Here is a 27,966-nt window from a genome sequence, read left to right on the forward strand (position 1 = left end):
TCCAGATGCGAGGAAATGGCTTTGCGGGCTTTACCCGCCTTGCCGAAGCAGCTCGCACATTCGGAATCGCGAGTTTAAGAACGCAGCGCGGTTCCCCCGGGGGTTGTGCAAACTCGGCTTAAGTCCTTTAACTGCAGGCGCTGAAGAAGTTGGGAAAAGGCCGGAGCAGCCGCAGGTTTTGCGCCCCGGCCGCGCTGCGGCAGCGCCGGGGGCGCTCCCGGGGCCGGGCAGGAGCAGCGCGGGGACCCCGCGGGGACGCGGCGCCGGGAGCCTCGGCGGGCGGGCGGTGTCGGGCTTGCTGCTCTTCCCAGCGCTCCCCGTGGCGCCAGCCCAGCGCTGAGCCCCCGCGGCAGCCCCCCCGCCCCGCCCGGCCCCGGCCCGGGGCGGGTCCCTTGGCTCGGCGCCGCTCGGTCCCGCCTGCCCGGAGCGCTGGGCTTTCCGCGCCGCCCGCCCGCCGCACCGCAGCCCCATGTCCGCGCTCCCCGCCGGCGCCGACATCAAGCGGGCTCTGGAGAACAGCCCCGAGACCAACATCGAGGATGAGCTGCCCGACGAGCCGCCGCAACAGCGGCCCAAGTGCTACCTGCTCCTCAGCATCCTCTCCTGCTTCTGTCCCGCCTATCCCGTCAACATCGTCGCCTTCGTGTTCGCCGTCATGGTGAGTAGCACCTCCGGCTTGGGCTCCGAGGGGCCACCGCCGGCCCCGGCGGGGAAAGGGGCATCCAGCCGCCTTTGAGCAGCTTGTCCCGGGAGCTTGCGGACTCTGGGTGAGGCAGCGAGCCTGGGAGCATCAGCAGGAGCGGGCAGGGGGTCCGCCGAGCTATCCCAGCAGCGATGGAGAACGTGGAGTGAAACGTAGCTTCCAACAAGTTTTTCTCTGTCAGGCTATCGGGTGGCAGGTTTATTGCAGTTAATGGGGTTTGTTACATCAACTAAGTCGCACGCTGAACAGGATTGTTTGAAAGTATCATTTGTATTTGTTTGAAAGTGTCAGCTGGAGAACAGAAATCAGATTTGGTTTCTGCTTTAGCTAATCAAATGTAATAAGAGTGCATTTTTTCCAGTAAACAAGCTCTTTAATACTATTTATTAGAATAATACAGATAATTATTATGGTTGTAGATTGCTGGTAATTGCCCATGTAAATTGAGTATCAAACACACTGAGAGAACAGCCTTACTCCTACAATCTGTAATTGATACACATTGTCGTTAATAACCCAGCAATCCCCTTAACTTCCAAAGTACTGTTGGAACAGAATCTCCTTCTCTGAGTTAAAAGTTGCAGAGTCAGATCCAGAGTTTTCTAATCATATACATGATCAGTGTTATCAGTAACACTGCAATGCATTTCTGTTGTTTAGGAGCTGAAAAAGGTTTAAAACATGTTGTGTATTTTCATCCTTTTCTCTGACAGCCAAGCTGACAAGGTAAGTAAAATTGTAGTTATTTCTTTTTGCAATTAAGAATAGCTAACTATGTCTCAAGTATCCCAAAACACACTCTTGTAAAGTGTGATGAGTAAAGACTGATAAGAAATCACATTTTTGAAGTTTGAAAACTACTATTCCAAAGCCATTGTTCAAGTCTCCTTTTTTTTTTGCAGTTCAGTATTTGCTGCCTTCTTTTTTTTTCTTTTTTCTTTTTTTTTTCTTTTTTTTTTTCCTTCTGTGTTTATTTTCTTTCTTGTTACCTTAAGTATACAATATGCTCTTTTCCTTATTTTGGGAAGGTTTGGTTCAGCTGGTACTCAGCATCCTTTCTGTCCATGGACACTGAGGGTGCTATATAAAGTAATGAGAGCTGATGATCTGGGGCTGGGAGCGTCTGTTCACTGTGACACTGCTTTCATCAAGGTGCTGGGGCTGTACAGAAGTTAACTGTCAAGGACAGAATTTGGCCTCTAAAGATTTTTGCAGCCCATATGGAGAAATCTCCACCCACAGCCTGGTTGAAGTTCATGCAGGCTTCTGGAGTCAGGCATCAGTAACTGTTACCAGGGGATATGAAGGAACCAGGGTGGGAAGAGCACTTCCTGAATGCTGAGCAGCCTGTGCAGGTCTCAGCTGCCCACTCCCTTGCAGGGGGAAACAGCAGCCAGACCAATAACCTCCCCTGGCAAGGAATAACTTCTGTTTCAACAGCATCCTACCTAAAACTTCTCCTTTTCTATAAAAATAACCCATCCAACTTCTTTTCCACAGCCTGACCCCCTGCCTTTCCAAGCTGCAACCTGTAACTGCTGCATTATCCTCAGCTGCAGGTTTATGCATTTTAGCCTGTGCTGGTTTTATTTCCACTTCTGCTGGGATCTGCAACCTCCCTCCCTTTCTCAGCTGGAGTTGCTAAGGGCTAACACTGAATTATAAGAGTAGTCTAATTTTTTTTCTTACAGAAGATACCTTTACAGTCTGCAGAGCTTGCCTGAGATCTTGGGTCAGATTTAAAGACCCCTACAAGTGGTTTATCTACAAATTTCCACTTTTTAAAATGGGCCCAAAAGGAAAAGTCCTATTGGCTTCTAGAGGGGGCATGGTTCAGCACCCTGTGTACCTGTGTCATGTCCTCCTTAACTGTTCTAAATTCAGACAATGTTTTCACTCTAAAAGTAGAGTCTGGGCTCTAACACACCCCCAAAATAAATGACAGATTTGTCTTCAGTCTCTTCTGTCTCTTCTGCTGCCCCATTTACAACTCCAGCACTGGTTTCCTCACTTCTTTCTCACCTTTGGAGGGTCAAACCTCACCGTTGCAGATCTTACCTCCTTTACTTTATTTTTAGAATAAACCTTTTCCAAGTTCTCCTTATTACAATAACAACCTTTCCCTGTTTCTTACCTGTCTGTTCTTCATGGCAGAGGTCAGAGCTGGTAGAAAGGACATTAATGGCATCAGTGTGTTGCCACATTGGCTTTACAAGAGCCCCCTCCAAGGAGCCATTGGCCACTCTCAGGGGTGAGCATTGCTCGGCATTTTTGGCAAGTGGAGTTCTGTTTTCCCCAGGACTCCTGGCTGTAGGATCACTGTTCTCAGTACCCTTCTGCAGCCCCAGCCAGATGCCATCAGTTCTGCTCCTTGTTGCTTGCAGCAGCTGGATCTCTGTGAGCAGCTGTGTCATGTTGCTGTGCCATCAGTCGGCTCACTCAGCCCCAGGAACGCCTCCCTCAGATTTGCCCTACTCTTTCTCATACAGGTGTAACCACAAGAATCAGGGGCAAGAGTTTGGGGGCAGGCACCAGGTCAGGAGGCTTCTGTGGCACAGGAGGCTTCTGTGCTGTGGGGCTGGGGGTGGGCACAGTGTCACTGAGCTCTTTGGCTCCTTGTCTGCAGTGGTGAACCCAAAGAGCTCTCACAGCTGCCAGCTGTGTCCGAAACCTGGCTGGGGTGGACTGGCTGTGTCTGGCTCGTGGGACCAGAGCTAGAGGGAGGCTATGGAATAACTCTGGGAAATTAATTGGATATTTTCAATGCCAGCACTGAGGTCTGACAATGGAACACGTCTAGTTGGCCTTTCTCAGTACCACCCCCCTTCAGCTGTCTTTATTTCAAAGATCTCTATGTCAGACTAGTCCTGTAATTCCATAGGGCCTTACATTTGTAACAACCTCCAAACAGTCTCTCCAAAGCTATTTCTCACTGATTTTTGCTCCAAACTCCCTCTTTCTGTTGACACATTTTTGTTTAATCATTTCCATGCTTCAAACAACATATGTGGTCAAGCTGTGACAATCTTGGCTCATCTGCCTCTGGTAGTAACAAGTTCTTCGTCTGCATTTGTTGCTGTTGGATTCAGATGCCTTGTCTTTATATGGGTTTCCCTAAGCAGACACAACAAATCAGAGGGTGGTGGAAGCCGTGGGGACAGGAGGGGATGGACCTTGCTTTCCCAGGGAGCCACCTCTTCTAAGTGGGATCCTAACGAGCCATGTGCAGTGTGTTGGCTGTGGCCAGCTCAGTGACCAGTGTTTCTGGAGTTAGAAAGTTTACTGGCAGAGTTTATTATTTATAAATCCTTTGTTAGGTAGCTTGTAGGTACCTGGATATCTTACACCATATGGGACAGCCTGGAACATTAAACATATTTAATATTCATACTTATTCATATATGAACTTACATTCATATTTAATATTAAACAACAGGGCTTAGCAGTTGCTGTTAAGGCATTTTTGCATGGCCCTTGCCTTTTCAGACTGGTAGGTTTTTGTTTTTCCTCTGTAACACTCTGGAGAGCAAACTCCTCTTTCATGTGTCCTGCTCAGCACCTGCCTGTTCTGAATTATTGCTCCCCAAACCCCCCTTTTCTTTGTGTTTCCCTGTGAGCTGTTCCTACAGTGAGGAGTCACCCTGAGTCAGCAGGTCTCGTTCTTCCTTAGGTCTGAACTAGAGAGTGTCTCCTTTCCAGGCACAGCCAAATAAGGCTCACCCAGCCTGGCTTAGAAAATGCTGATGAGAGAACCTCAGTCTGGTCTGCCTGGACCTGTAAGAAATGTAGAGGAAGATTTCTGAAGTTACTCAGTGTTCTTTCTGGTTTTGCCATGATCAGTGCTCTGGGAGTGTGGAAGAGAAAAATAGGGATATAATAGGACATAAAAAGGGATTCATATTTTATAGCTAATTCAGCACATTTCTGTTCACATGAGGTCAAGTCACTTTATTGTTGAACTGAGAATGTTTTATAAATAGATGTGTGTGAACCTGGTGAAGTCACTGAGATTACTCAAGTAAATAAACAGCTGCAGAACTGTGGCTTTAATTTACATTATGACTTCATAGAGAGCGAGGTAGCAGAAACCTGAGAAATCAAATGGTGTTAGGCTGAAAAGGGCTGAAGTTTGTTTTAAAAGCTGGTCAGACCAAATGCCTCATACAGGTGCTGTGTTCTCAATATATTGCCCAGCCCTTGGAAATAAATAGATGTAACAGTTTAAAGCTTTAACAGTTGATGTTATCTCTGTCTAATGTTGAAAACTGGAAGCTTGACCAGGAGCCCTTTGAAGCAGATGGAAGTAATGAATTTCAAAAAGCTTTGCATCAGACCCCAATCACTCACTCAAAGCCTCTTACTTTTTATTGAATGCTTTCTAAGTTATTTCATATGTCATTTAATTTAAACCTCTTCACAGAGAAACTTTGGTCTCCTTCCTGTCTCTTCCAAATCCTGTTCTTTATCATTAATGCTGTTTTCCTCCTCTTCATCGTGGATTTGTATTAAAATGACATTATTTATTAAAGTTTGCACAGTGAATTATTTATGCAGTACCTGCAGAAATCACACTGACATTTTCCAGACTTCCTAAATACATTAGTAAAATGCTCCAGAACTGCAAGCTGGTGCTGTCAGGTCTTGCTTACAGCTCTGTCTGACTTCAGAGACCACAAGCCCGGGGAACGGAGCCGATGGTGTCTGCGGAACCCCTCTGTAGACGCCATGCAAGAGGAGTCCTTTGATAAGAGGGGAGCACAAAGTCCAGGGCCGGGGTGTCTGTGGTGCTTCTCTGTGTTTCTCCTGCAGCCACAGTGGCATTGGTGGTTGTTGCCAGAGACAGGAGGAGGTCAGTCTGCTTGAGGCCAAGCTGAGCTATGTTTCTCCTCACAATCCTTTTAATGACCTTCCCAAATGTACTTTGAGAAAGCTTTTCTGCAGCCAGGACTGCTGGGGACAGTGGAGTGGCTTAGGTGAGAGGACTGTGCCAGCTCCCTTTGTAACAGCAGCAGGGCTGACACTGTCCTGTTTGACCCTGTACTCATGTCCATCCCTCATTTCCATCTCTGCCCTCTTTCCCCATTATTTGCTTTCCAACCTCAATGAAATCTGACAGCAGAGCAGAGGTATAAGTGATACTCTTTGGGGACATAAACCAGAGAAATATTTAGGCATGTGGGCTTCCAGGAAGGGAAGAAATGTATCAGTGCTCTCTTTAAGGACATGAGTGCATCAGGAGCTCAGCCTTTCATAGACTCCAGAGAATAAGTATTTGCACTTATCCTTGAGATGCAATTCTAGGAATGCAGGCTGTGTTGCTTTGGGACTGGCTGGGCTGTGCTGATGCTCCTGCAGTGCTGACACCATGAGTGCACACAGCCCATTAGCTCTGTGTGTTCACTAATCAGCACAGCACACACAACATGCCCTTTATTGCCTTCCTGCTTGGGAGAAATGGCTCTACAGCAATGCTTGGTGTGCTCTGAACTTCATCCTTTTCCTGCTCTCCACAGTCTCAGCTCCTCATGCTTGTTCTGTGTTTGCTGCAAAAAGTGATTTATAACTGAAGCACTTTCATTATAGCACTTGGTGATACCTCATGCAGTCATTTGCTAGAGACAATCTAAATTCTTCATTTCAGAGAACAGTTAATTTGATCAGGTCCCCATATCTCTCCCCTATTCTTCCCATTTCTCTGATACCTCCTGAAATATATACAAGATACTAAAAACCATGTTGTGACTAATCTGATTCCCTGAGGAAGTATGCTGAGTTCAACAGTGTAATCTGATCAAGAAATCTGGACTCAGTGTTATGGTTTATGAACTCAAACTCTCATGGTTTTGCAAAAGAATTCTTAGGAATAATGCCCTTTTTAATGCTTTGATAGCATCTCATCCTTGGGGAAAAAATACTATAAATTGTGTTTAGACTCATGTACTACAGTACTTCTGTCTCTTTCACTGAATCTTTTCCTTTCAAAATGGTTTGGTTAAACCAAAAATTAATTCAGAAAATCATATAGTCTGTCTCACAAAAGCCTAGAAGGTTAGAGTGGTCCTATCACACCTTGCAATCTGAGCATGTAACGAATGTAAAGCATCTGCTAAGTCATGGGTGGGTAGAGAGAAACTCAGTCTCTTGAGATGATATGGGGATATCTGATGCACACCTCAGGATAGGTATGATAATAATTATCAGTGTCTTCCAGAAATGCAAAGGAACACAACTAGCCCATGAGGATGGCACTCAGATGTCTTGTTCAGATGACCTATATTTCTTTGGTTTGTATTTTTCCCACCACTAGCAAATTGCGTATTAATTCTTCAAACTTTGGAAAAGTAAAATATGGGAAAAATAGGAAATTAGTACGCTTTTTTAAGTTTTACTGAGACTTTCTCTAGAAATGCAGCCTATTCATGCTCTTTTCTGTGCTTATAGTCCTATAAAGCATAAGAATTTATCTCACTGCTAGTGAAGTGGCCAACTAACAATTCCCATCTACTACAAAACTATTTCCAAAGATAAAAGCCACTGTTTTATGCAAGTGGGTGGATGTTGGTTTGAGAGCTTTTATGCTGGTGTGTATCATATGAACAAAGCCTCACCACTCTAAAAAAAAATGAGCTGTAGCTTCAATGGAAGGCACTGAAAATGCGTGGAACAGAAAACTGGACTCCCTGCTTGCCTTGGCAGCAGACATTGATTTGTTGGTTCAGAGCTGTCACGCTGCTTTGCCAACAGGTTTGTGTTTTAAAGGAACAGCTGTGATTCCCTGTTTCCCCTCTGCAGGCTCTGAACAGCTACAACCAAGGGGACATAGAAGGCTCCAAGCGGCTGGGTCGCAACGCGCTCTGGGTGGCCGTGGCCTCCATCATCATCGGCCTCGTCGTCATCGGCATCTACTGCGCGGTTCACTTCACAACGGTGAGCAAGGCCTCACAGCCCTCTGTGCAGGCACTCCTGAACAACACACTGAGGACTGCCACAACTGCCTTTCTTTATCTATTTAGGGATGCATGTATGCCTTCCAAAAGAATTTTTTCATATTTTACGGTTTAGAAAATTCTGTTGTCTGTGGTTAAACACAGGCGACTCCGTCTGGGCAGCAGGGGGTTTTCATGAAACTCTTGCAGCTCTATTATGTTTTTCCAGTTTTGGCCAGTCGCTTTTTGGATTTTCTCCTCCTCAGCTCCACCATCTTTCAGACCAAGTGACCTGACATCTTTAAATTTCAGGTAACAGATTCCCCAGGTGCTAATTTTCAGTCCCACAGTCTGGCCAACTGATATTTTAATTCTGCAAGGAGGAGACAATAGTCAGTTGCTCTTCTACTGTTTGACAGTAAAACAGATGACCAGAACTATATCAAAAGTGACCACAAATGTCATTCTGACTTGGGTCTCTGTGGGGTAAGGTCCTTCACTCTCCATGCTGTGTTATTGTCCTGCCTTCCCACACCTGCAATAATAGAAACAAAGCTCAACAAATGAATCTCTGTAACACATTGGTTACCCAGATGGATTACTGGAAAAGAGGACAAAAGCAATTGAGGGTATTGATAACCTTTCTTAAGGCTGTGCAACAATATGTTCTTTTCTCCACAATACTGTGCACTTCCCATTAAAATTACCAATTTAAATGAATTTATTATTGGCTGGTTTGGTTGGAGAGCCTTTCAGTGCACTGTACAAACTTATGCATAAACAGAGAACAGTCCCCATTTACCACTGAAATGAGGACATCCCCGAGGAGTAGAATGGAGTTACTGGTTAAAGGTGTACAGCATTTTCGTACAAAATTTGAAGTATGACATATTGAGCTGGAGGGGAATTACTGGGCATGGGGTCCAGCTCTGTGGGACATTATCAGATGGTGCCACAGACTCTGAAGTGTTCTGTGCATTCATTAATTTTCTATGCATTTGCAAGCATGAGTTGTGGTTCAGCTTGTGTTCAGCTCATTCTGCACTCACAGATTTAAACCCAAGTCCCTTCAGGCTGGGGGTGCCAAGTTTTGTAATTGACAGCAGCAGTAAATTCTTCTGTTCGCCTCCACCACCTTACTCATCATTTCTCAGGCAAGGAGAGCAGCTCAGTTATTTTTTTCAAAGTAGAGGAGAGAAGGGCAGTGTGAGGAGTGGCAGACAGCACTGGCCTGAAGCATTCACAATGACCAGGCAGCAGTAAACCAGCATAATACAGCTTTATTTTTCTTCTGAGGACTTTTTAATTTGGTTTTGGTCCTGGGGTCTTTTTTAAAGACAAAACTCTCTGTTGGGTGGAAGGAGCCAGGTGCCTGGGAACCCTCAGCATACTGCTGGGAGATTAATTTCTGCACATAGTTTCCACAAAGCTTTCTTGGCCAAATGGTGCCATGACTTTTGTGAGGAGCCAGGGTTTACTGGATTCACTCTGCTCTTCTAGCCTATTTACTGCTCCCCTTCTCCCTCTCACTTGTCACCCTCCAAAAAGCCTTTGCTTCTAAGAAAGGATTTGATGGCAACAACAATCTTTCAATGTGAAAATGAGTGAACAGAAGCACCCAACTGGTCTTTCCACTCTCCATGCTTACCTGGGTCCCTTCTGTTGCCTTTCTCTTTGACATTTCACTTTATACTAAATCATCTTAGTCTGACATGCCACTGAATGGCTTTGCTCGCTCCCTTCAGTGATCTCACACCCATTTGTGCCTTTCTCATTATTTACTGACAGCCACTTTGCCTCTGCTGAAGTGAAGTAGTTGTAAATAAATTCTATCCTAACTTTAAAATATGTTTCAATATTAGTAAGGTAGCACAAAATAACTTTGATACAATAATATGGCAGATTTATTTGATTACAATTAAGCACAGATTTAATGTTTCCATGAACTACACATGCATTTTTCCTGAAAGTTAGACTTCAGCAATATGTATGAAAAGCTTGACCCTTCCAAGATTGATTCCTGTGTACTTTATCCACTTGAAATTAATCAGATACCAGAGTACCCAGTTTTTCCTGCTGACATTTCTTGTGGCTTCTTTTGGTCTTCAAAGGATAACAAGTCTCACTGCAAATTACCTCTGGGAGATAGCGCTGCCAGTATCAATGATGTACTGAAGTGTACTGAGAATTTGAGTTCTCTTCCACAACATCCAGCCTCTGGGAAACAACAAAAGTGAGATATCCAAGTCAGGTTGGCAGGGGGGAACCTCTATGAATTCTTACACAATTATACCAACTTCTTGGTACAGGAACTTGAGTCAGGCTCAGCTGGCTCTGAAGCCTCCTTCAAAACTATTCCACGTGCCTCAGCCAGGAGAAAAATATCAAGCCTGGTGTGTTGAGGGTAGAAATGGTAGAAGCTGAAGAGAGAGGAAGAGCAGGAAATTCCTGCTTTGAACAAACAATGGTTTTATAGCACCAAAAATCCTCCCAAATGTACCCCCAATAATAGTGGCAGACTTGGGAAGAGGAAGACCCTTTCACTTTTCAGAAAACCCCTGCTTCCAAGTGTCCTCATGTGCCTTCCTTGGTTTGTTCAGTCACAGAGCAAGAGTAGCACAGGAATAACAGCAGCCAACACCTACGTCTGCAAGGAAGAAACAGCCTTGACTTCTCATTTTGAAGATTTACTCGGAGCTAAGTCAGCTTGGGGCTTCTCCTGCTGCCTTGGAGAACCTCATTTGTCTTAAACACTGGCATGTTATCTTTAGCAAACATATATTAAGACATGTAGTGATACATATTTATATCCTGGAACAGGGCCCACCCTCCACTTGGGAAGTATCTACATTCTGCAGTCATGCCCCTAAATGTAGGCAAGGGGAAGCCATCACTTGCATCACTGCAGTTGACAGCCCAGCAATAAAACTTGTGTGTCCTGATCAGTGTAAATTGGGGTGTCCCTCAGCATGCTGAAGACTCTGAGTGCAGAGCTGTGCTCTGTGTGAAATCAGGGCTGTGCCTCAATCCACACTGGATTCTGTTATTGATCCACTATTCTTACTCTTCCCCATTTGCTTTTACCCTCTCCTGTCAGCTTCCCCTGTGCCCCTGCCTTGCCAGTCCTGAGCGCTGAGTTACATTTCCAGAGCTTGCTCAGATTAACTTCAGCTGGTATTTGTGTCACCACAGTCTGGCCCTGCATGTGTGCCTCAGGCATGTTGTCCATCAAGAACTGCAGTGAGAAATGGGACCTGTTTGCCTTCCCTGAGGGGACACCACGGTGACCTGGAGCAGGGCAGGGCTGTGTGCCACAGCCTGTGTGTGCCATACACAGTGCCACTGTTCTCATGCTCCTCTTAGCAACCTTTCCCCAGACTTGGAGTCAGCCTTCCCACCTCTAAGCATTTTGTTCAGCAAAAGGTGGTAATTTTGTCAGTCAGTGAGGGCTCTCAAGTCATTTACAATCTGTGTTTTCAGAGCAGCCTCAACATTTTTGATTCCAAATTCTGTTTTGTTTTGGGTTTTGCTGACACAAGACATCCTCGGATTGCATTTGAGTTCTGCTGGCAAGGAAACAAAAGCCTGGGCTGGATCCTCCTTACTTAAATGAAGGAGATCCTAGGTGTCCCAAACCCTTTTCTTAACTGGATCTAAACATGTCATATTCTACTTCATTCTGCTATTTGAGTAGTTCAGAACAATATTCAGCTCCTCACAGCACATACTTGTAGACCATTTCTAGTGTCTGACTGACACCTCACAATGCTGTTCAGGGCTGAACTAGAGCTCACATGAGTTTTGCCACCTAGTTGAGCCACAAGGCATTTCATATACAGCCCACGTCTTCTGTGCTCCTCTCTTTTGGATTTCTGCAGTCTGGACAAGTAGGAGTGAGCCAAGCAGAAATGTGGAAGATGAGTGAGAGGTGTTAGAGAGAAGTAAAAACTTCAGTAGACTGAGAGACAGCAACAGTTTTGCTCTGAGGAAGGGTAGCCAAAACGCTGTGACTTTGGAATTTTATGCAAACCATTATATTTTAATGCTTTCGTAGAGGAGCCTGAACTTCTGACCCCTTCTTTAACCTCACTTGATTTAGAACTTCGCCCCAGGGAAGCCACAGAAATGCCACCTGTCAGCATGACTTCCAAGGAACACAAAGCCAGCCAGGCTGTGAGGAAAGCACCAGCTTGCACTGCTCAGAATCAGAAGGGTTTTAAATCAAGCACGTGTGCAGTAATGCAGCATTGGTAATTCCTGGCAGAAGGAAAAGGAGTAAGTGTTTAAACTGTGCACCAGGGACAGATGTACACACACAGTTTCCTCAGACTTAGAAATAATTCTTCAGGAGGAAAAGGAATGCAAGATTATTTTTAACATCTCTGCTGTCCTGTTCCTGAGGCTCTCAGAAGCCTTTGCAGATATTTCACTCAGAGACTGCCAGTCTTTCAGAGACAGAATAAGCTGAAGACCAGCATGAGGACAGGGATAACTCAGCCAGCCTCAGATCTTTACATTGGCCATCCTGTCCTCTGCACCTTACCATAAAAATAAACAAATCAGGGTCTTGTGCTGCAGGGATTGGCCTGCAGTAAGGGACGGAGCTCCAAGCCTGAAGTCAGGGCATTCCTGTTCTTTAATTCTTGGTGTCCACCAGCCAGGGAGCTCATACTGCTGCTTTTCTATTGGTAAGGGCACATACTGATTATTTCCTTGATCCTTACCTTGTTTTCCTGGATTTGTGAAAACACAGGAGCCTAAAGTCCTCTACCTTTCTCTCAAAGTGTTCCCTCAGCTGGGGGGCTGAGCACAGTGTGCAGCTGCACAGACAACATGGTTACATCAGCCTGACTTCCTTAGCAAACCACATGAAAAATCCTGATCCCGAAACAGCTGTTTCATCTGTGCACAGAGGAGATGTTCCCACAATGGATTTTACCCAGTGGAGCCATGAGTAGCATCCAAGAGACAATCAGCAAAGGCATTGATGCTGTCTGCAGGATATATTTACTGTGAAGTGCCTCAGCTCCTAGATCCTGCTTGAGGAGCTGCTAGAATGTAGCTGACTGATGGAGGAGATCCCCCAGATTCCAGCAGAACCCAGAATCCAGGGATAGGTCAGGGCACCCATGGGTGATGTCTGAGAGCTTTCCTCTACACAAGAATTTGAGCTCCTCAGATCCTCTCCTAACGCAGATGCACAGGTTTCCCAGCCCTTTTAAAGCATGTTGTGTATTACTGTTGGATTTCCCAAGTTCCCCCCTGCTGGAATGTTGTTCTTGTCTGACTGCTTCATGTACCACTCCAAGGAAGCAGAGATGCCGCTGACCTCATGAATCTTTGTCAAATAAGAGCCCATTTCCTGGCAATGAACAGCCCTAATTTGCATTGATTCAGGTAACCCAGTTTAAAAATTCAGTTTGGATTGACAGATGACCAATGCCATTAGAAACTCAGCTTTTTGATTCAAAACTGTATTGAGCTGCTAGTCTAGAGGGATGTTTGTTAAGAGACCAAATGCCACTAATGTGGCATAATGTATCCATTAGATCTGTAGAATTAATAATTTAAACTCACAGGGCAAACTCTCTGTCTTCTCCTCCTTTAAACACATGTATTTCTGTGTCCTTGCAGCATGCTATCTGAAGACCAGGACTGCACTTGGATGGTATCAACATGTAAACCTCTGGAGGGGGAAAAAGAAGAGATGGAAACCATTCCAGACTGTTAGTTCTGACCCTACAAGTCTGCAGAGGCATGTTACTGGTGAATGAACTGATAGCCCGGTTAGTTAATCAGCATGGCGTGACCAGGTTTTCAAAATTATTTATTTATGAGACATCTCAGTATAAAGCAGCATTTTCTCTTTCACCCTAATGTATCATGAGATCTTGCCCTTAAAAAAAAATCCCTTCTCTTTCTCATTTCCATGGAATGTATGCTGGATCTGTGATGTTCCCTGGCTGACCCCAGCCAGTCAAAGCCAACATATCCAGACTGTTTGTGGTGCACAGTGTAAGATCTGATGCACAGCCCACTGAAGCTGGTAGGAGAACTCCTGTTACTTCTGGCAGATTTTGGATCAGGCCCTTAAGGATTTTTTTCATTTCTTTAAAATAGTCTCAACGTGAGACACCTGTACCTATGGGTTTGTGATTTTATCCTGCTCTGTGATTTTATAATGCCATGGGCACACTCTGACTCAGCAGCTGCTTTCTTTTGTCATCCTCCACTGTTAGAACTTTACCTTGGATTTTTAACCACCTGGGACCGATTTCAATCACTTGATTATTAAGAGAGACTCTTCTTCCATAGCTCCATGTTTTTCTTAATGATTTATTTTTGTTTTGTTGTCTTTCATTGTTGCACTCCCTTGACTTCGCTCCAGTCCTGCATTAAATTTGCACTGATCATATTTTCCTCTTTAAACTTCATTTATGTAAAAAGTTCCTGTTTTTTTTATCTGACAAAAGATCTTTTTAAACAGATGTCCTTTATCCCTTTGTTGTTGTGCTTCTACCAAGGCACATAGTTTCATTGTGTTCTGCTTTGTTCACGTGGGTTTTGTTTAGCTCATCCTCTCATCTCTGTGACTGGTCTGTGTATCACTGCAGTTAGAGATGGACAGACTTCTGCACCTCTGCCTAGTTACAGACACTCTTCCTGATCCTTAGACACTACTCAGCGAGCAGCCTCAGGCTCCAGACCTGATGGCCTCTAAATTACTGCAGTTTCTTGATACCTTGTGAAAATTTAGCATGGGACAGCTGTTTTTTATTAGCTGGAAACTGTTTCACAGAATACAATTGTTTTGTCATGCAAATATTCCGCGTTAAAAGGAGTAAGCTCTGGAGCATTAAGATGTGGCTGCATCCTCAGCAGTTGCTGCTCTCTTCGCTTTATTACCACACCTTCAAGAGAGCTGTGCCAACTTCCAGTCCCTCTCCCCGCACCAACTTCAACCTGGAGTGACTGCCTAGAAATCCAGGGAGTTCTGCAGGTGCAGGTGAGAGAAAAATCATCTGTCAGGAGTTCAACAACCTATAAAAAACAAAAGAATTCTCCCAGAAACCTTTACCTGTTAAAGCATATGCCTGGAAGTAGCATGTATTTTTTGTGCCTTGATATTATATTTTCAATGTGCTTTTTTGCTTTCCTTCCTGCCAAATTCTGTTTTTCATTGAAGTCAGTGAAGCATCACCTCTCCTCAATTACTGCAGTATTAAACTTCTCAAACACTGGTGAAGTCAGCTGATTTATTAAACATTTACACTGATCAGATTTGTCCACATGGGAATCTTGCCACTGATTTTGATGTTCCCAAGAATTGCCTGTTCTGTGAACTCCTCTTTGGTTTTTGAATACTATTTTAATGGTCTGATATGTCTTGTGGGACTTTTAGTAGCTTGCCTTATTATCAGATATGATAGAAATGTCATTGACAAGTGGAATAAAATTACTTTTAATTCACATCTATTCTGGTATGTGGGAAGTGTCTTTCCAAAGTTTTGTTGCCTCTTCTACTGGAAAGAGTAATAACCCTTTTTCTAACCCCTTGGACAGTTTCAGAATGAAGTGAATCACAGCAAAAGGAGGTTTCCAAAGATATGTGGGCACCAGAGGATAGGGATAGGCAACTTGAAGTATTTTTTTTAAACTGCCTGACAAGGGTTGAGATCAATAGGAGTTATGCACCCGACTTGTTCAGAAGCTTTTGAGAACCATACTGGAAATCTAACTTGCATCATGTTCCTCATAAATATCTTTGAAGTCTCACTCGTAATATAATTGAGAATTGAGCCATTGTACCTTCAGTGTTTCTGAAGATAAATGTTGGTACCTTACAGTGCTATTGATTGGTATAAAAATAAAGGCTTTATATTAAACCACTTAATGTGACAGAGAGGAGAGAATGCAGCAATTCCTCTAATGTCCTTAGTGCTTCTGTGTCATAGGTAATCTTATTTTTGCTTTACTAATGTACTGGTATTGGTTCTCTTCATTTATTTATGTTTACATAAATTTTCAACCATGTTTGGGAAGTGCAGCTTGTGCTGGAAAGAGGTATGGTCCTTGTACAACCACATCCTTCTGTTGTGTGACAGACACATCCCAAAGCAGGCAGCAAACACAGGGAGCCTAAATGACATTTTAGTGCCCAAATCAGCAAGGCCCTAGGGCCAGCAGTGGGTGTGGAAGGCAGAATGCAGGTGTCTGACTGAGGAATTTGTGCCTGCTCCATATTTTGAGGGGTATGTATAAAAATTTCATTATCTCTGACAAGCTCTGGAAATTACCTGTTCTTCATTGTAACACATCTAGATTTGGATTTGGTCCATTATTCTGCATTGGACCTACCTTTTTTTGTAGGAAAGAAACCACCTGTTATATTATATATGTGCTGAATGATGTTATTTGATGACACAAAGGGAGGTGGGAAGCAGTAAAAATGTATTTCAACTCAACATCTGTGCCCTGGGTGCACAAACAGAGTCTTCCTTCTGCAAAGCTGCTTCAGGCTTCCGTTTTTTGGACTCAGTGTCCTCGCACGCTGAAGGCACCAATGAATGCCTCAAGTCCAGCTCCCTTTTCTTTCCTGCACATATTACAGGCAGAGACAGATGGAAACTTGAAATTGCTGGCCTCAGCTCCTGGATCATGTTGGCACCTTTGGCTTCTTACAAGGCAGCTGCATTCTGCTAAACACATATCTTGATATGTAATCCTAGAAGAGGCTTCTAAATATAAGTGGGGGTTCTTAGCTGCTGTATGAAGGGGGTCGGCCAGACACTCAACATGTGGTGTAAATTTCATCAGATTGCACAACAAAAAAAATAATCTTGGGGACAACATGAAATTAAATTCTTGGGGTGCCTCCCTGCAGGCACACCCAGGAGTTTACAGCTTTCACCTGAAGATCAGCGCTGGCCCTTCAATTTATGTGGTTGCAACCAGGATCCATGAGTGGTGAGGCTCCAGAAGTTGTAGCTTTTGTACCTCTATCTTTGGATATGTGCTCACAGTGTGTTCTGCCTCTCAGCCTGGAAATAGGTTGTATCTGGTTGCTGCCACAGTGTCCCTCACTCTCAGCATCTGTTCAGGTGCCTCTGCTGAAAGTGTGCAAACATCTCTCTAGGCTCATTTCCTCCCTTGGGCCCTACCTTGCTCTACCAGTTATTTATGACTGATTGCCTCAGAAGGGGGAAGATCATCTCCCCCATTAGTCTTTACTTTGTGTGTTTTTGTGTGCACACACACAAGAAGAGTTGAAGGTTGAATTCCCAAAGGCAAGTAAGATCTAAATACAAGGAAAGTCACTGGATTGATGGGAGCCAAGCTGGTTAGAAACATTCTGGTTATCTGACAGCTGTTCAGGAGCCTTTGTGGAAGGTGGTGTTTCCTGGAGGGAAGAGTTCATATCACCAAACCTTGAACAGATGTGGAACCTACCCTGGCTTTGTAGGAGATACCTCCAGGCAAGGCTGGAGCCCTCAGGGCTCTGCAGGGCTGCTGCCTGACCCCCAACTTCCTGAGACTGAGCCCTCAGTCCCCACAGGCAGCACCTTCAGGCTCAAAAACTATCTAAATGTTGGTTTCCTCTGACAATCCTCCCACCTCCAACCTCATTTTGAATTAGCAGGGCTCAGGAGGTGTGCAGTGTTGGAGCAGAGAAGGGATGCAGTGGTGTGTGAGGGATTCCTTCTTTGCACTCCCAGCTTTCCATTTCCCAAGCACAACGGCATGTTCTGCACGCACAGCAGGACACGTGTCCCTGAGACAGCACTGAGCCTCTGAGGAGGCTGCCCAACTTCCTCTGCTGCACTCCCTGCCAGCCTGGCAAAGTGGGCTAAATCCAGAAGTGACCTAAAAGGAGGAGGGGGCCTGGAAACAGATCACTCAGCCACTGTAAAGCTGGAGGAACAAATTTGGGAATGGAAAACCACAGTACGACCAGAGGGTTTCTGCAGTTAAATTTACGCTGTCTTCAACTCTGGGGTAAGTTCTATCCTGCTCCTACACAGCTCACTCTCCACAGCACACAAGCTGCAAGAAGCACTTGTTCACATGTCCTTTATAATGTGATTTATGGCATGTGTGAATCTGATCCACCACCTCACATCTGAGGATGGCTCCTCTGGGTTTGTCATCTCTCGCTGTAGGGCTGAGTCAGCTTCCACTTCACTTGCAATGACTTCTCTTTGGCTAAATAAGCTTGCCTCATGTCAAGGGAAAAGAACTTTGCAAGATATCAATGGATTATTCAGGACTTTGAACTGCACAATCTGAGGCTGAAGGCCACAGCATTTCTTTTTGGACACCTACTCTGAGGTAAGAGAAGGGGAAACTCCACTGGAAGTGAAGTCCCCAGACCAAAGCAGGCTGTGTGGTCACAGCGAGCCGTGGCAGCCTCATGTGCACATTTCAACCAGTATCCAGTGGGGGCTTAATTGCCTTTTGATTTTAATCAAATAATTAGAAAGGTAATCCAAACAGTGAAAAAGAGCACAGTGTTTGATGGTGAGTGTCATCCCTGTCTTCTGTGCCTGAAAAGCTTGTAAGGTCACCCTTCACCCCATCTAATCCAAGACATGCATTCCTCTAACACGGGTCTCTCCTGACCTCAGACCTATCCTGTTTGGTCCTCACTCTCTTTGAAAATGAGTCAGCTGATAGAGAGGGATGGTAAATGATATCTCCAAGGGGGTAGAGTGACTCAGTAGCAAAGATGTCACTTCACTTGACCCCTCAGCCTGTACAGCACCCAAAGTGCTCTGCAATGATTCTCAGAACTTTGACCAACTCTGCTGAGTCTCATCATTTTGAGAGCCAAGAACCAAACAGCCTTAAATTTAACTTCTGACTCAGAAGATTTAATAGTCAAGCCAGGTCTAGCTCATGTTTACTAAAGAAGGTAGGTCTGAGGGAGGGAAGAAGGAGCTGAGCTTTGCTTGTGGCTACTGACATGGCAACTAAGAGACCACACAGCTCTTCACATCCTGCAGGTCTTTTACAAGCCTCTGCTTTTACAACCTCACATTATCCTAGGAGGTGGTGTGGCACAGTCATGACACCAGATAAAGCATTTCATTAATTACTTTTATCTTGTCTTATGGGCTGTGAACAGTCTGAAAGTGGAATGTGTCTTTTTTTTGTCTTTTCTTTTTTTTTTTTTTTTTTTTTAAGGGAATTTCTTATTGAGAATTAGTCACTTGTGTTTTCCCCTGGTCCTTTTACCCTAATAGGGGTGGAGGTAGAAAAGGTATTTTGTAGTCTTCCTTTGGAATGTGGAGGCTGCTTCAGATGGGGTGGAAGAGGAGGAGTTTTTATGCCCTTCAGGCTGCAGAGCATAAAAGGAGGCAAAAAGTCACAGATGCTGTTGAAGGGAGGAGGAAAACTCCAGGATTCCAGAGAATCAGTGGGCGGCTGAGCTCTGCCAGGCCCCTGTGGCTTGTCTTTAGCTAATCCCTCACTTCCCACATCTCCTGCATTAACAGCTGGGAGGGAATGGGGCTCCCACTCAGGCTGAGGGGAGAAAACGACGCTCCAGTGAATGCAAGGAGTGTGCAGACAGACGTGTGAGGAGGTGGGGGATGATTTAGCTGTTCATGGTGTAATGTCAGCCCTCAGTATTCTCGGGACCAGCACCTGACAAAGCGAGTTACAGGCTGATTGCTCCAGGACTGTGCTACACCCACCTGTCACGGCGAGGGGAGACAAGAACTAGTCCTGAAAAGGGAGCAGACACAGGGAAAACAGACTTTAAATGTCTGGTGTACGCTTGTACCTACCACAGCCTCGTGATCTCTTAGCAGTCCTTACCCTGCAGTTTGTTACCACTCTGTGGTTCTTAGAAGAACAAAAAACATTGCAAAGGCCAGGCCCCAGATGAAGGTACCATGGCCTGTAGAGGGTCTGTGTGGCTGTTGTGCAGATCATCACAATGGTCCTGGATGGACAAGAGATGGGCAAGACATGGTACCCTGTACTGCAAACAGTGCTGGCCAGGAAAACTGGGGAGAACAAAACAACCGGGGCTGGAGACAAGGAATTTAGGAGCACTAAGCTGTGTGAAATGCCAAAATAACAGCAGCTGCATTTCATAGCAGGGGCTGTTGTGCAGGGCTGGGGAAGAGCTGCTTGCACACATTGCCCCGGCAGCCCCTGCCAGCCTGTCCCCCAAAGGGAGAAGCTGTTCCCCAAAACACAGGGGGAGCCAGCACTGCACTGGCACAGCCACCCCGGCAGAATTCTTCCCACAGTGTTACAGTGTGGGGGATACGTACATTTGGTAGGAATCCTTCTGTCTGTGTGCAGGCAGCTTCTGTTTGTAATGGAAAAACAGCAATTTACCTGTGAAAAGAACGGTGACACACCTGCAGGCCTCAGCTCTGTGGCTGTGAGGAAAGTGGGAGAAAAAACCAGCAACAGCTGGGGGAGAGCCAAGGGTAAAACGGGATAGTGTAAGTGGAAATGCTTGAGAAATGTATCCGTGTAATTTAATTTGGGAAACATTTATCAGTTAAGGACTTAGCTTTCCATCTGTGCTCGCTCAGCCACCAGGGCTGATGGTTCCAGCGCGCTCTGACCGCGGGGCTCGGCGCGCTCCGCGCCATTGCCCGTGGCTCCAACACCGCCCTCAGGCGCTGCCCCGGGCACGGCGGCTCCCGGGGCGAGACCGAGCCGTGCCCCGGCACCAGAGCGGTGCTGAGGGGGCGCGGGGGGAGCGGGACCCGGAGCCAGGCACGGAGCAGGACACGGAGCCCGGGGCAGCCCGGAACGGCCGCGCCAGGCTCGGTTCCCCCCGGCGGGCTCCGGGCCGGGCCGGCGGAAGCGGAAGCGCGGCGGCGGCGGCGGGAGCGCGGCGGGCGGTGGGTGCCGGGCCCGGCGGGGCAGGGCAGCGCAGGGGCGGCTCCAGGCTCTGGGTCCCGGGGCTGCCGGGCCGGGCTGTGCCCCCCGTGCCCCGCGGAGGTCCCGGAGCGCGGGGGGCGCGCCTGCGGGCCCCGTTCTGGCGAGACTTCCGTGCGCATCCAGGCGGGGCTGAGCGGCAGCAGGGCTGGGGCTCTGCAAGCGCTGCTTCTCCCGGGGAAAGCGGGGACGGAGGGAGCGTCCTTGGAGCGGCAGCGGGGCTGAGCTCCCCCCAGGGCGTGGTCACAGCCCCGAGGCTGCCCGAGCTCCGGGACACCGCTCTGAGGCGCTGCCTGCGAGTGTTGGGTGTCTGTGCAGGGCCAGGAGCCGGCCTGGCTGGTCCCTGTGGGTCCCTCCAGCTCAGGACATTCTGTGGTTCTTTGTTTAGAGCCCCCTTCAGCTGCTCTCAGCATCCTCAGCAGGGTGAGATAACGCTGTTCTAGTGCAGTCCCATTGCAGGTAGGCTGCTTTTGGAGCGTTGTGACGGAAAGTTCCCCGGTGCTATGGGCACGGGGAGGCAGAGGACGAGCCCTTAGCTCAGGGAGACACAGCAGCTTTGTGTTGTGTGGCAGGGACCTGCTTGGGCAGCTTCTGGAGTGGCTGAGTCTGGTAGAGGTGCTCACGTACAGAACAGTAGCACTTTAAGGAGTAGCTAAAAACTGTCATTTAGTGCCTTTGTTCAGAGTATGGTATCACTTTACAATGGGTTAATCAAGTTTCTGAGGCTCTTCAACTCAAGAACACAGCCCAAGGCTATTGATGAGTTTTCTTTCCTGCCTGCTGGCGTTCCAGCTGTGGGAGTGCGTGTGCTAATCTGGCTTTCCCTGCTCTTTTAGATCCATAAAAATGGGGAACACGAGCAGCGAGCGAGCGGGACTGGAGCGCCATGGGCACAAAGGCTCCCGAGGGGACAGCTCAGGAGGAGCCCCCAAAGAGGGGGACAGACCAAAAATCCTAATGGACAGTCCTGAAGATGCAGACTTGTTCCATTCAGAGGAAATGAAGGTATTGCTGGTTTGTTCTCCCAGCGTTGCTTGCTTGGAATTCTCTGGGGCTGTTTGCAGCCTGCAGGGATTTTGTCATTGAGTTTGCACAAAGGTGATCATCCCCCTTCCTTCCCATGCCAAGGAGAGAGTGAATTGGTGTTTAAGCAGGTGTAATTGGGGCTGGAGGGTGGGGCATTATTTTGCTTTCCACTCTTACTGCAAATTTGGAAAGCTTTAACACCGTGGCAGAATTTGTGCAAATGAGCTTGTGAACAGCATCTAGAAATGCAGCTTGTATTCTGTATCTGACAAAAACTGCTTGTAGCAGACTTAGAGACTTAGAGAATCCTGCCTGAGGGCAAAAAAATTATTCAGTGCAGCACAGGTTGTCTGAGTCTGCCGGGAAAGAACCCTTTTTGATTGAGGCATTGTGCTTGCAGGCTCCTTTGGAGAAAGAAGAATTTCTAGCTTGGCAGCAAGATCTGGAAGTGAATGACAAAACCCCCACGCAAGCTCGGCCAACAGTCTTCCGCTGGACTGGAGGAGGGAAAGAAGTTTATTTATCAGGCTCCTTCAACAACTGGAGTAAAATTCCTCTGACAAGGAGGTAATGAAGTGCTGCTGCAGTGCTGCTCCCCATGGACTGGGAGTGCTCAGGGCCACGAGGAAGGTGGTCAGCTGAGAGGTGGGATTGTGCTGGATTTACCACTGTCCTGCTTCTCTCCTCAGGCCCTTGATGACAATCTGCCTTTTCCATTCTTGGATGGCACAGGGTGGAAGTTGTTCAGCTGTGTGTCAGTTCACTGGGTACAACACACAGATGACTCCAAACAGTCCCTGCTGTGCAGTCTGGGCCTGGAGTAGGGCTGGGCTGTGGAAAGGGGAGCTGGTCCTAGCACAGGGTCTCTGGTGACACATCCTTGCCATGTCAGTGGCTTTTGCCCAGCTCAGAGGGTTCAGAGACTGTGGCCTGTTGGAGCAGCATCAGCTGTTTTCAGCTCTTTTGAGATGCTGGTAAAGCCTTCTGAAGATTCTGGGAGTTCATAGCCAAGGAGTATGGAAATGGCCAAGCAGCAGCTATTCAGATCCAGAAGTATTGAGCTGCTGCTTTTATCTGCTCTTTGTTCATTTATTTCGTGGGCATTTGGGAAATGTAATTTATGATGGCAAATACTGAAAGGCAAGGAAATATGAGAAAGCTGATCTTGTTCCATCAGCAGATAAATGAGGTCTTGTGTGCTAACAAGTAACATGAAGACATGAGAGACTTTCCAAAAGCTCAGTGCCAGTTATGGGATGTCAGGAGTGGGGGGGGACTTGCTGTCACAGAAAATTATCATGAGCATTAATCATAATTTGATTCTTTACCTTTGGATTGCATCAGGCATTCTCTGCCTTTTTAAGGTTTTGCACGTTGAGGAAGCTCGTGCTCTGTGTCACAGTGTGTGTCACAGTTTAGAGACCAAGGTACTTTTCAAAATGTTGCAGGGCTGATTGTTTGTCTTAAATTCCAGTCACAATAACTTTGTGGCAATCCTGGACCTGCCAGAAGGAGAGCACCAGTACAAGTTCCTCGTGGATGGGCAGTGGACACATGATCCTGCAGAGGTAATGTTTGCTTGGAGTCACTATTTATTGATTGAGATTCTGAAGAGGAGAAAGGGGCTGTTCAAGCTGGTGAGAGAGAGGTTTCTGATGTCTGCTTGCCTGGGTGGCAGCACTGGACTGGGCTCAGAGGGCAGGAGATGCAATGAGGGACAGGATCTCTTGGCCATTGGTTTATAAGTGATGCCAAGCTTTTCTTGTCCAGTGCCAAACTGCCTTTTAGAGCATTGTAGCACTTCTGGCAGCCCAGAGCTCACTGTGCCTTCCTGGCTCTCTGTGCCAGCATGGTGCTATTGCTGCTCTAAATCTTTTCATAGTCCAATAATTGTGCCAATGTCTACCAGGCCTGGTTTCCCTCCTTTGCTATAAAATGAGCTTTAACCCCAGCCTGCCCAGCAGGTCCCCATGTGCTTAAGAACTCAGTGTCCAGAGCTGGTGTCACAGGTAACTCCAGCCCACACCTGACCCTGGTGGCATTTCCCCTCCCAGCCCATAAAATCCTGCTCTTAACCTCTCATAACCCCTCATAAAATCCTTCCTCTTAACCTAACACCTGCTGAGCTCTTTTCATATCTGGTTCCGTCATATTTCAAAAGTAATGTACCTCATTCTTGGTAATTGTGTAGTTCTGAGACTCTATTAGTCCCACAGGCTTTTTTTATTCTGTTTTTTCTATCTTGTCTCTTGCCAGCCAGTAGTAACCAGCCAGCTGGGTACTGTCAACAATGTCATCCAGGTGAAGAAAACTGACTTTGAAGTGTTCGATGCTTTGATGGTGGACTCCCAGAAATGTTCAGACATGTCTGGTATGAGCTTGCTGGTAACTTTATGTCACACTTCTTAGAGCTGGTAAAAATTTCATTTTCCCTTTTTATCTGAGTTAAAGCTCCAGCAGAGATTAATCTGCACTTGTGTCAGGCCCTGTGGATGTGTGCAGGAATCAAAAATGCCCAAAGGAAGAAAGTGGAATGCACAGAGGAGGAAGCCTATGACAAAGCAACACAGATCTGATGATGAGGAAGTCCCAGGTGCTCAGTCACTGTTTGCCCCTGCTGTGTGCAATGGTTGAGTTTAGGGCAGTCATTGATGGATCAGTCTCTGCTTTACCACATCAAACCAATGCTGACAACCTACATTGCTTCTAATTCAGTCTTCCTCTCCTAAGGAGGTGGCTGAGGGGGTCAGAAATTGCACTTTAGGAGGGAGAAATTAGGTTCATCTCAGTGCTAACACAGGCTTGGGAGTATCCTCACAGTGTAGTATAAATTATTTATCTAAAAATAATACAAAAACACAATTTTTGCCTTAAGTTTCATGTTCTAGTGTAACAGAAGAAAGGTTGGATTTAGCTTGAGCTGTGTCTGAGGTCAGCTTTACCCTGTTGGTCACTGAGCTCTGTAGGGATGGAGTCCATACCTTACACCCTCCTTCAGAAGACCTTTGAACCTGAGGCAGGAGATGTGTTTGGATGTGTTTTATTCTGTGCAGCATTGCCTGGACGAAGCTTTTTTGGAGAAAGTGTTTATTTGTGGGGCAGGCCAGGGGGAGATTCTAGGAGATGTCTTCCCCTACAGGCTGTAGCAGGGTTTGCTTTCCCTGATTAGACTTTGAAGGGCTCTTTCCACAGCCCAGTATGCAGGGGGGAGCAGTTGCCTTTGACAGGTGCATCCCATGTTTCTGTACATCCCGTGGAAGGAACCTTGTAGGGCAGCCTGCTCTGTGGAGTGTTTGCAGCAGAAGTGCTGGGCAGAGGTGACAGAGAAGATCTGAAGTGCAGTTGTGCCCTCAGAACTCTGCTGCCCAGAACCTCACAGCTCATTCCAAGTCAGACTTTGGGCACCTTAAATCCTCTCTTGGGCAGTGACTGATCCTCTGGCACTGCACCAGCTGCTGCAGTTGTTGTACTTAAGTGCCATTGATTCCTTTAGGCTGCAAGTCCCTATAAAGAGCAGATGTTCTTACCAAGTATTTAAGATTAAATATTTACCATCTCTCTGGCAGAGCTGTCCAGTTCACCCCCAGGACCGTACCACCAGGAGCCCTATGTCTGTAAGGCAGAGGAGCGCTTTAAATCTCCACCCATTCTCCCCCCACACCTGTTGCAGGTCATCCTGAACAAGGACACAGGCATTTCTGTGAGTACATCACTTTGGTTTGCTAAATAATGCACTTGAGGTTGGGAGCAGATGGGGAAAAATCTGGATACAGGCAGGGGACAGCTTAGGAAAAACCTTAGGATAAGTTACTGTGTAGGTAAGTTCCTTGTGATGTATGTCCTGATGGATTAATCCGAAGTAAATCTGTTTTTCTAGTTGATTGTCTTTAAAATGAAAAACTAGATCGTTTTCCTCCCAAAACCTTAATCTTATCAACTGTTAAGACACCAGAAACACACAAGGGATAATCTCAGTCTGATTCATGGTCCTGGTGAGGATGCAGAGGGTTTTACCCAGAGGGACCTGGGGTTGTTCTGAAATGGTGGCAGTGTTTGTGATGAGCTCAGTGTGAGCAGCAGTGATGTGCTGGGGGTATGGCTGGTCACAGGTGCTGTTTGTCACCCCTCAGCTGTGAGGAGTGAACTGTGGTTTCTGTTTCTGTCACACTGTCCCTGTTCTCTGCAGTGTGACCCCGCTCTGCTCCCCGAGCCCAACCACGTCATGTTGAACCACCTTTATGCACTTTCCATCAAGGTGAGAGGCCAGGGCACAGCCTGCACACGGGCAGCCTGGGTGTCTGACCATGGCACATGCTCACTTGTTTTCCCTCCCCTGTAGGATGGAGTGATGGTGCTCAGTGCTACACACCGTTACAAGAAGAAATACGTCACCACTTTGCTGTACAAGCCAATATGAGCATCACAGTCATGTGTGACCAATTGTTCTGGGCCAGTGCAGTCTCAGAAAAAACGCTTCACTTAACCAAATGTACTTCTGCTCTGTGCTGTAGCAAACAAACTCTGATTTCATATTTTTCCTGAGACTTCCAGGTTCTCCTGTATTTGCCTTATTTTGTTAGCCCCACCTTGGAAGTTCTTGGAAATGGCAGCTTCACAGTGACTAGACAGGTGGCAAAGGTGTCAGTGCCCCTTGTCAGCTCAGTTAAAAACCACCAATTTAATTAGGCTGAATAATGTGAGGGCAGCAAAGATCAAAGAGCTTCAGCAGTGAGGCAGACTGGGAGTCTGCCAGCCCAAAGCCTAGAAAGTTCAGGATTCTTGGGAAATCTGATTTGAGCATAACACTCAGCAAAAGCAAGCTCATTGCTGCTTCTGTTGCTCATCAAACATTATTTCAGTAGCAAGTTCCCAACTTGCCTGGCTGAACTAAGTGTGAATATTGATGGTCATCTTGTAGCAGCCTTTTCTGGGCAAAATCAGCAACATAATCACTACAAGCTCATTATTATTTTACGGTAGAGTGGGGTGCACTGTTTCTACTGTGAATAGCTCTGTAGTTTTTTCTCTTCATGAGAACTGAAATACATTTTTCCCCAGTGGAATTTCTGGTAAAGACAATTATCTTTAATGGCTGGATTTTTCTGTAAATCGTAAATGTGTCTTGCAGTAATCTGCTTTTGGAAACTGGTTTCTCTTGCTGTCACTGATGAGGACTTCCTTAAGCTGGGAGAGGTGGCTGGAAGGAAATGGATGGATTCAGTTTAGGGATGAGTTCCTCAGTAACAGCCTGAAGGTGACTGTAAGTCTCCTGTGTCCAGTGGCCAAACTCACCCCTCGGTGTCAGCAGTTGCAGAGTGCTGGATGCAGCAATGCCACAGCCCTCTGTGCCCAGGCCTGGAGCAGGCAACTTTGTATTCTGTTTCTGTTTTCTAGGTGATTATAGTAATGCCAGGCTGCCTGTCTTTGGTGTTGACAGCCTGTTTTATCCCAAAACAAATGCAACGTTAATGCAAACCTGCTGCCAGTGTGCCCCAGGCCTGCCCGGGAGGAGCCAGTGCAGGAGGGGCCCTTCCCCGGCCTGTTTTGGTGCCTGGGGCACCGTGACTGTGCCAATGAGAACCAGCCCCGTCCCTCTGTGGGGGAGGAAAGCACTTTGCACAAGTCTGTGAGGAGTCTGAGTGGGGACAGAGCTGCAGCAGCCAGTGTGGAGTGAGCCACAGTGGGAGGGTGCTTCGCCATCCTGGGGTCTGTTCACCAGCCTTGTTGCAATATCTTCAGTAGCTGAGTAGATCTGGGTCTAGTGCAATGGTTTTCTCTGAAAACTCTTTCTTCATTCTGTGCTATGGATAGTATTTGGTATTCTGAACTACAGAATTGCTTGTTTTCAACCTCTTAGAAACAAATAAAACATTTTCAAGAGAAGCGCGTGACTTGTCTTGTTGTTACCCTTCCCATCTGTGGTAACCTCGCCTTCAGTGAGTTATTTTGTTGTTACATGTGATTCCCTGATTGCAGTTTTATGCCTTGGTGGGTTGTACAAGCTTCTCATTCAGCGGTGCAGCTTGAAACACTTTCTCCTCTTGCACTCAGTCAGCGAAGAAGACCCAAGTGTTATTGTTTATTTGTGATGTAAAGTTTAGAGGAAGGACAAGAAGTCAATTATTTAAAAATTCCAGCAACAGAGCTTGAAAGCTTGGGATGGGCCTTAAGCCTCCTGTCAGCTTCTCTTTGTTCCAGCAGCCACTTCAAGCAGACCTTTTTCCCCAAGTCTTTGTCCTCAGCAGGGTGACTCTGGGGTCAGGTCCAGCAGTGTGAGGGGACAGTCTGTGCCTCTGCAGCGTACAGTAGCTCCAGGGAATGCCAAGGCTGTGGGATGTGTGCTCAGTGCTGGTACCTGCAGAGCACTCCACATTCTTCAGCAGTGCATCAGGTATGGTGGAACCA

General features: G+C 46.6%; 2 protein-coding genes across 5 annotated transcripts; both read left to right on the forward strand.

Moving 5' to 3' along the window:
- The first annotated feature begins 451 nt into the window (after positions 1-451).
- Positions 452-14,906, forward strand: TMEM233 (transmembrane protein 233). Its single transcript, XM_005524415.3, has 3 exons — positions 452-658; positions 7,496-7,630; positions 13,264-14,906. The coding sequence occupies exons 1-3, from the start codon at positions 470-472 to the stop codon at positions 13,273-13,275; spliced, it is 336 nt and encodes a 111-aa protein (XP_005524472.1). The 5' UTR covers positions 452-469; the 3' UTR covers positions 13,276-14,906.
- A 2,699-nt stretch (positions 14,907-17,605) lies between these two features.
- PRKAB1 (protein kinase AMP-activated non-catalytic subunit beta 1) lies at positions 17,606-27,444 on the forward strand. Of its 4 annotated transcripts, none has more exons than XM_014253692.2 (8): positions 17,606-17,625; positions 21,372-21,540; positions 21,962-22,128; positions 23,036-23,129; positions 23,818-23,932; positions 25,128-25,261; positions 25,748-25,816; positions 25,901-27,444. In XM_014253692.2, the coding sequence occupies exons 2-8, from the start codon at positions 21,382-21,384 to the stop codon at positions 25,976-25,978; spliced, it is 816 nt and encodes a 271-aa protein (XP_014109167.2). In that variant the 5' UTR covers positions 17,606-17,625; positions 21,372-21,381; the 3' UTR covers positions 25,979-27,444. The 4 variants fall into 4 exon arrangements, with proteins under 4 accessions (XP_014109167.2, XP_005524473.1, XP_087921328.1 ...); XM_005524416.3 differs by lacking the exon at positions 17,606-17,625 and adding an exon at positions 20,374-20,498; XM_088065202.1 differs by lacking the exon at positions 17,606-17,625 and adding an exon at positions 20,546-20,994.
- The last annotated feature ends 522 nt before the right edge of the window (positions 27,445-27,966 follow it).

Source organism: Pseudopodoces humilis, chromosome 20 (genome assembly GCF_049639895.1).
Source record: "Pseudopodoces humilis isolate 2021_Gansu_Grassland_sample_001 chromosome 20, ASM4963989v1, whole genome shotgun sequence".
Lineage (NCBI taxonomy): Eukaryota > Metazoa > Chordata > Aves > Passeriformes > Paridae > Pseudopodoces > Pseudopodoces humilis.